The 9,049-nt window shown below is 41.8% G+C and overlaps 1 protein-coding gene across 3 annotated transcripts in view; it reads right to left on the bottom strand.

The window, feature by feature from the left end:
* The window catches only part of LOC133619650 (cilia- and flagella-associated protein 44-like), a 79,290-nt gene that overhangs the window by 41,459 nt on the left and 28,782 nt on the right, over window positions 1-9,049 (bottom strand). For all 3 annotated transcript variants that reach the window (XR_009817454.2, XM_061980815.2, XM_061980816.2), the window contains 2 exons: window positions 7,501-7,692; window positions 4,472-4,614 (listed from right to left, as the gene is read on the bottom strand). Coding sequence is in view for 2 of the 3 variants with exons in the window: in XM_061980815.2 (XP_061836799.2) it covers window positions 4,472-4,614; window positions 7,501-7,692 (335 nt within the window). In the remaining variant the exon portion in view is untranslated. The remainder of the gene's footprint in view (window positions 1-4,471; window positions 4,615-7,500; window positions 7,693-9,049) is intronic.

The raw sequence follows: 9,049 nt of genomic DNA, 5'->3' as shown, positions 1-9,049 counted from the left end.
ATATATATATATATATATATATATATATATATATATATATATATATATATATAAGAAATAATTGACTTTCAGTGAATTCTAGCTACATATATATATATATATATATATATATATATATATATATATATATATATATATATATATATATATATATATATATATATAAATAAAAGAAATACTTGAATTTCAGTGTTCATTTATTTACACATATACACACACATAACACTCATCTACTCATTGTTGAGTTAAGGGTTGAATTGTCCATCCTTGTTCTATTCTCTGTCACTATCTTTCTAACCATGCTGAACACCCTCTCTGATTATGCATTGCTGTGTGGCACGCACAAAAGTGCTTTCATCAAATGCACTAGATGGCAGTATTGTCCTGTTTAAGAGTGTCACAAAATTGCTGTTTACGGCAGACGGACTGCTTTACTGTAGACGTTCTTTATATTGTGGGAAAGCGGACTCAGGTCCGCATGGAGCTGGAGGCGGCGTGGCCTCCAGCTCAGCCTGAATTTCGGGAGATTTTCGGGAGAAAATTTGTCCCGGTAGGTTTTCGGGAGAGGCGCTGAATTTCGGGAGTCTCCCGGAAAATCCGGGAGGGTTGGCAAGTATGCCAGTAGATGGCAGTCAAACATAAGAGATACATGTATGCTGCAATATGACTCAAGTAAGCAACACCAACATTGTATATGTTCCATTGAAAATATAGAACATTACACACGGCGCTCAGAAATCTATCAAAATGTTTTAGTACGATTTTGGTAAGCTATGTAGCCGCACCGCTTGATGGATTGTACTGTGTTTCAATACGAGTATTATTATGGTGTGTGTATAAGTTAAGACATACAGGTAAAAGCCAGTAAATTATAATATTTTGAAAAACTTGATTTATTTCAGTAATTGCATTCAAAAGGTGTAACTTGTACATTATATTTATTCATTGCACACAGACTGATGCATTCAAATGTTTATTTCATTTAATTTTGATGATTTGAAGTGGCAACAAATGAAAATCCAAAATTCCGTGTGTCACAAAATTAGAATATTACTTAAGGCTAATACAAAAAAGGGATTTTTAGAAATGTTGGCCAACTAAAAAGTATGAAAATGAAAAATATGAGCATGTACAATACTCAATACTTGGTTGGAGCTCCTTTTGCCTCAATTACTGCGTTAATGCGGCGTGGCATGGAGTCGATGAGTTTCTGGCACTGCTCAGGTGTTATGAGAGCCCAGGTTGCTCTGATAGTGGCCTTCAACTCTTCTGCGTTTTTGGGTCTGGCATTCTGCATCTTCCTTTTCACAATACCCCACAGATTTTCTATGGGGCTAAGGTCAGGGGAGTTGGCGGGCCAATTTAGAACAGAAATACCATGGTCCGTAAACCAGGTACGGGTAGATTTTGCGCTGTGTGCAGGCGCCAAGTCCTGTTGGAACTTGAAATCTCCATCTCCATAGAGCAGGTCAGCAGCAGGAAGCATGAAGTGCTCTAAAACTTGCTGGTAGACGGCTGCGTTGACCCTGGATCTCAGGAAACAGAGTGGACCGACACCAGCAGATGACATGGCACCCCAAACCATCACTGATGGTGGAAACTTTACACTAGACTTCAGGCAACGTGGATCCTGTGCCTCTCCTGTCTTCCTTCAGACTCTGGGACCTCGATTTCCAAAGGAAATGCAAAATTTGCATGGTTGGGTGATGGTTTGGGGTGCCATGTCATCTGCTGGTGTCGGTCCACTCTGTTTCCTGAGATCCAGGGTCAACGCAGCCGTCTACCAGCAAGTTTTAGAGCACTTCATGCTTCCTGCTGCTGACCTGCTCTATGGAGATGGAGATTTCAAGTTCCAACAGGACTTGGCCCCTGCACACAGCGCAAAATCTACCCGTGCCTGGTTTACGGACCATGGTATTTCTGTTCTAAATTGGCCCGCCAACTCCCCTGACCTTAGCCCCATAGAAAATCTGTGGGGTATTGTGAAAAGGAAGATGCAGAATGCCAGACCCAAAAACGCAGAAGAGTTGAAGGCCACTATCAGAGCAACCTAGGCTCTCATAACACCTGAGCAGTGCCAGAAACTCATCGACTCCATGCCACGCCGCATTAACGCAGTAATTGAGGCAAAAGGAGCTCCAACCAAGTATTGAGTATTGTACATGCTCATATTTTTCATTTTCATACTTTTCAGTTGGCCAACATTTCTAAAACTCCCTTTTTTGTATTAGCCTTAAGTAATATTCTAATTTTGTGACACACGGAATTTTGGATTTTCATTTGTTGCCACTTCAAATCATCAAAATTAAATGAAATAAACATTTGAATGCATCAGTCTGTGTGCAATGAATAAATATAATGTACAAGTTACACCTTTTGAATGCAATTACTGAAATAAATCAAGTTTTTCAAAATATTCTAATTTACTGGCTTTTACCTGTAATATCTGGCGTTTTGTTTCCAAAAGCAACTTTTCTTACCTTCTGAGATTTGATGACCTATATTGAGTAAAACATGCTTGAAATTAGAATATCAACTGTTGCAAAGCTGTGTCATCAACACTCACAAGTATACAATTACTTTTTTAAAGTAATAATTTCTTACTTCAAGAATGAAAAAAAAAATTGTGATGCCGAGTGCATATCATTATGTCAAGATAATGGCACTAGCATTTACTTAATTTAAGAATATTTTTCAACATATTGAGCAAAAAGGTTGTTTTTTTTTCGACCAAGAAAAGTGCACTTGTCATTAGTGAGAATATACTTATTTTAAGGTATTTTTGGGTGCATTGAGGTTAGCTAATTTTACTTGTTTTTGAAAGTCTTAGCAAGCCGAATTTTCTTGTTCTATTGGCAGATAATTTTGCTTAGTTCAAATAAAATACCCCTAATTTTTTTTTTTTTAATTCTTGTTTTTGAAAACAGACTTTTTGCAGTGTATCGACACCGTAGTTCAGTGGTTCTCAAATGGGGGTACGCGTACCCCTGGGGGTACTTGAAGGTATGCCAAGGGGTACGTGAGATTTTTTTTTTAAATATTCTAAAAATAGCAACAATTCAAAAATCCTTTATAAATATATTTATTGAATAATAGTCTATTCCATTCATTACAATGCAACAATGCAACAATGCAATATTCAGTGTTGACAGCTTTTTGTGGACATGTTCCATGAATATTGATGTTAAAGATTTCTTTTTTTGTGAAGAAATGTTTAGAATTAAGTTCATGAATCCAGATGGATCTCTATTACAATCCCCAAAGAGGCCACTTTAAGTTGATGATTAATTCTATGTGTAGAAATCTTTATTTATAATTGAATCACTTGTTTATTTTTCAACAAGTTTTTAGTTATTTTTATATCTTCTATTCCAAATAGTTCAAGAAAGACCACTAAGGTTTGGAATTGGGGATTAAATCACCAATATAATTCCCGGGCGTGGCCACCGCTACTGCTCACTGCTCCCCTCACCTCCCAGGGAGTGATCAAGGGTGATGGGTCAAATGCAGGGAATAATTTCGCCACACCTAGTGTGTGTGTGACAATCATTGGCACTTTAACTTAACTTTAACTTAACAAATGAGCAATGTTTTGCACTGTTATACAATTTAATAAATCAGAAACTGATGACATAGTGCTGTATTTTACTTCTTTATCCCTTTTTTTCAACCAAAAATGCTTTGCTCTGATTAGGGGGTACTTGAATTAAAAAAATGTTTACAAGGGGTACATCACTGAAAAAAGGTTGAGAACCACTGCCGTAGTTGATAAGCTCCTTCTATTTCTCTATCTTCTTGTTATGGGGCATTCATCCTCTGCTGTTGCCATTTCTAATATAAAGTAGTGTAAAGTTCTTACTTATATCTGTCAGTAAACTCGCCATGGAAGCGCTAAAACATACCGGTGTAGTGAGTTTACATTATTCACCCAAGGAACTTTAATTATTAGAGAGTTTCGGTCGGACGGTTTTTCACGGGACACATATCCGGCGGATGTGAGATGCTGCTCCGTTATTGATTTAAGTAAAGTCTGAATGTCATTAAAACAGTTAGCTCCATCTTTTGACACTTCTTCCACTCCCGTCCTTGCACGCTACACCGCTACAACAAAGATGACGGGGAGAAGACCATGTCAAAGGTGAGCCATGTAAATAAGACCGCCCAGAAAACGGCGCATCCTGAAGGGACTGTCAGAAAGCGGCTTGAAGATGATATGTAAAAAATAATATATGCAACATTTAGACCAAAGAACCACCATTACATTATGTAGAAGGAAGTGTTTTCAATTTAGAAAAAAATAACAATAATATGACTCCTTTAATGCGCCTTATATATGAAAAAAGATCGAAAATAGACCATTCATCAGCCGTGCGCCTTATAATCCGGTGCGCCCTATGGTCCGGAAAATACGGTAGTGAATATTTGTTGACATCATGCTTTTTTCTACAAGACATCCAACATTAAGACATACCTGAATATGACAGAGCATATGGAGTCATCGTCTGTGCAGTGGACAACCACAAACTCAAAAGGCTCATCCTTACGTTTGACAGGGTCCTCATCCTGATTCTCAGAAAACTTACAGTGGTATAAGAAGCCTGAGTCATATTCACCCTGGAGAAGAGAAATTATGTCAATTCACACCGTCACGGCAGGATACAAGTATCAATCACCAGGTTAGCTCAAAAAACTTTCTTATTCTGTAGCAACAGTCCCTTGAACTATTCATACAATGAAGGCAGCTTTACACTGCTGTTAGACTTAGACTTCTTATTGTGTAGCAACAGTCCCTTGAACTATTCATACAATGAAGGCAGCTTTACACTGCTGTTAGACTTAGACTTAGACTTAGACTTAGACTTCTTATTGTGTAGCAACAGTCCCTTGAACTATTCATACAATGAAGGCAGCTTTACACTGCTGTTAGACTTAGACTTAGACTTAGACTTCTTATTCTGTAGCAACAGTCCCTTGAACTATTCATACAATGAAGGCAGCTTTACACTGCTGTTAGACTTAGACTTAGACTTCTTATTCTGTAGCAACAGTCCCTTGAACTATTCATACAATGAAGGCAGCTTTACACTGCTGCTAGACTTAGACTTAGACTTCTTATTCTGTAGCAACAGTCCCTTGAACTATTCATACAATGAAGGCAGCTTTACACTGCTGTTAGACTTAGACTTAGACTTCTTATTCTGTAGCAACAGTCCCTTGAACTATTCATACAATGAAGGCAGCTTTACACTGCTGTTAGACTTAGACTTAGACTTCTTATTCTGTAGCAACAGTCCCTTGAACTATTCATACAATGAAGGCAGCTTTACACTGCTGTTACGAACTTTTAACGATCCACAAGGGAAATTGTTCCACACAGTAGTTCAGTTACAAAGGATGGAAAGGGTAAGGATGGAAAGGATCATGTACACAAGGGCACAAAAAGAGGGTTGACCTCGGTGGAAGGAGGAATCCTGCAAATGTTTCCAGGATAGTCGGATCTTTAGCTTTTCTATGTTCTGTGCTAGACCAACCATGCCCTTTTGGAAAAACGGCCTGTATTTGCCATGTTTTTTATTGGGTTAAAAAAATATATCAGTATCAGGGGGTTGGTTTCATAATACACCTCACGGTGCAACCTGGACACATCATCAGTGATTCTCCCGGGGTCATAGGGTGTTTCGGGTCTTAATCAAACACCCTCTCCCGGGCGACCCAGCCGAGGGTGATCAGTCCCTCGACTTGTGTCCAGGTAGCGCTCCACGCCACGCGTCCCCCCTCCGACGGTCTTCCCCGGGGTTGCGCCGGTGGTGCTTGGAGGTTCCAGGCACTGTGGGGAGTGTCCGGGCTTGGGTCCTCCTCCGTCTCATCAGGGCCGTACAAGGTACTGGCCCTGTGCGTTGCACCACGGGTTTCCTCAGGCAGCCTATCTTAGTCTTATGTGTCTTCAGGGTTTTTCGCAGCGTTATATGGGTGCTCCCTTGCGGGAGCTGCAGCTTGGGATGCTACCCCTCCCTGCCCCGGTTGCCGTCTTTACGGGCTGCCAACTGTCTCTCCAGTTGTCACCACTCTTTCGGGGTTAATACATGTCCCCACAAAGAAATCAGTATCAAATTTTTCAAATCTGGTATCGCTCATCAATCACTAAGTGAAGTGAAGTGAAGTGAATTATATTTATATAGCGCTTTTCTCTCGTGACTCAAAGCACTTTACATAGTGAATCCCAATATCTAAGTTACATTTAAAGCATTGTAGGTGGCACTGGGAGCAGGTGGGTAAAGTGTCTTGCCCAAGGACACAACGGCAGTGACTAGAATGGCGGAAGCGGGGATCGAACCTGGAACCCTCAAGTTGCTGGCACGGCCACCCCAACCTAACCTCACTAAGAATTTGCTCGTTTTTGTTATTTAACATTTTCATAGTGAAATAACATATGTTTGAGACCCTTGGGCTGGGATATACAGTACAGGCCAAACGTTTGGACACACCTTCTCATTCAATACCTTATCTTTATTTTCATGACTATTTACATTGTGGATTGTCACTCAATCCATTAAAACTATGAATGAACACATGTGGAGTTATGTACTTAACAAAAAAAGGTGAAATAACTGAAAACATGTTCTATATTCTCGTGTCTTCAAAATAGCCACCCTTTGCTCTGATTACTGCTTTGGACACTTTTGGGATTCTCTCAATGAGCTTTAAGAGGTAGTCACCTGAAATGGTTTTCACTTCACAGGTGTGCTTGAAGCTCATCGAGAGAATACCATACATGGCATTCATCTCCATTACTGTCTCACGTAGCGTCTAAATAAAAAAAATTCTGAATTTTGTGAACGCGAGTCCCTACACAGCGAGTCCCTACACAGCTCTGTGCATGCAGTACACCAGGCAGTGAGTGACTGACACAGCGCCACAGTCAGCACAGTTCAGTACGTGAACCTGAATCACTTCTGCAAGCGCAGTTCTGTGTGCAGGTCGGCGAATCATGAGTCAGTCAGCAACAGCTTCCCCAGCAGCAGATCTCGGTGTGTGTCAGTTCGCGAACGACACAAGCCCTCAGCACCCAATGAACGACGCGCACAGTGACTGAACGAGACCCTCAATGTGACGTCCTCCTCCGCGACACAGTCAGTTCTCTGTGTCAGTAGGTTCGCGAGTCCTGATTCTGTCGTTCACTGAGTGATTCATGTCGTTAATCCGCGGTGAAAGAAACGTTCGCTCAGTCCCTCCCCCCGCCCCCATGATGAGTAGCTGGCTGCGTCGTTCGCCGACGTCGAGGGTTCAGTGAGTCACAGAATGCGCCAGTTCCACTCATACCGGCATGGTCGCGGCGGAGCTCAACTGAACTGAGAAAGAACGAATCAGTTCATGAAGTGATTCGGTTCAGTACGTTCACTAAAAAGATTTGTTCGTTCGAACGAATCGTTCGCGAACGACACAACATTAGTCTGAACAAGGTGAGGAGCATAGGACCGGAGTGTGTTGTCAGAGCCGTACCATTGAGAGCCAGAACTGCCCAGGCTGAGAATAGAACCCGCAGTAGAGAGGACAAGGAGGGGCGGGGATGTAGATGGGGGGCAACGGCTCGGGTTCCTCCTCCTCCTCCTCTTCGTCTTTGATCTCTTTTTCCTTTCGCTCTTTCTCGAGCTTCTCCTTCAAAGCTTGTCGCCTTGCGATTTCCTCCTCTCTCTGAAACCCACGCATGCGTGCAAGTCGTGAAATGTTGAAAGACTTGTAACAAGAACACAGTCGAAAATATTTGATGTCGACATAAGCGGTTGCTGAAAAAACAGGAATCCGGTGCGCCTTATGGTCCGAAAAATACGGTATGTTCCTGTTGTCGTTTAACGCTGCTGAGCGATAACAATACTATAACCATACTTGCCAACCTTGAGACCTCCGATTTCGGGGGGTGGGTAGGCGTGGTCGGGAGTGGGGCGGGGGGCGTGGTTGGGGCGGGGGCGTGGTTGGGGGCGTGGTTCAGAGGGGAGGAGTATATTTACAGCTAGAATTCAGCAAGTCAAGTATTTCATGTGTATATATACAGGTAAAAGCCAGTAAATTAGAATATTTTGAAAAACTAGATTTATTTCAGTAATTGGATTCAAAAGGTGTAACTTGTACATTATATTTATTCATTGCACACAGACTGATGCATTCAAATGTTTATTTCATTTAATTTTGATGATTTGAAGTGGCAACAAATGAAAATCCAAAATTCCGTGTGTCACAAAATTAGAATATTACTTAAGGCTAATACAAAAAAGGGATTTTTAGAAATGTTGGCCAACTGAAAAGTATGAAAATGAAAAATATGAGCATGTACAATACTCAATACTTGGTTGGAGCTCCTTTTGCCTCAATTACTGCGTTAATGCGGCGTGGCATGGAGTCGATGAGTTTCTGGCACTGCTCAGGTGTTATGAGAGCCCAGGTTGCTCTGATAGTGGCCTTCAACTCTTCTGCGTTTTTGGGTCTGGCATTCTGCATCTTCCTTTTCACAATACCCCACAGATTTTCTATGGGGCTAAGGTCAGGGGAGTTGGCGGGCCAATTTAGAACAGAAATACCATTGTCCGTAAACCAGGCACGGGTAGATTTTGCGCTGTGTGCAGGCGCCAAGTCCTGTTGGAACTTGAAATCTCCATCTCCATAGAGCAGGTCAGCAGCAGGAAGCATGAAGTGCTCTAAAACTTGCTGGTAGACGGCTGCGTTGACCCTGAATCTCAGGAAACAGAGTGGACCGACACCAGCAGATGACATGGCACCCCAAACCATCACTGATGGTGGAAACTTTACACTAGACTTCAGGCAACGTGGATCCTGTGCCTCTCCTGTCTTCCTCCAGACTCTGGGACCTCGATTTCCAAAGGAAATGCAAAATTTGCATGGTTGGGTGATGGTTTGGGGTGCCATGTCATCTGCTGGTGTCGGTCCACTCTGTTTCCTGAGATCCAGGGTCAACGCAGCCGTCTACCAGCAAGTTTTAGAGCACTTCATGCTTCCTGCTGCTGACCTGCTCTATGGAGATGGATATTTCAAGTTC

Source organism: Nerophis lumbriciformis, linkage group LG20 (genome assembly GCF_033978685.3).
Source record: "Nerophis lumbriciformis linkage group LG20, RoL_Nlum_v2.1, whole genome shotgun sequence".
NCBI classification, from domain to species: Eukaryota; Metazoa; Chordata; class Actinopteri; order Syngnathiformes; family Syngnathidae; genus Nerophis; species Nerophis lumbriciformis.
This window is presented reverse-complemented; position numbering and strand designations above follow the sequence as displayed.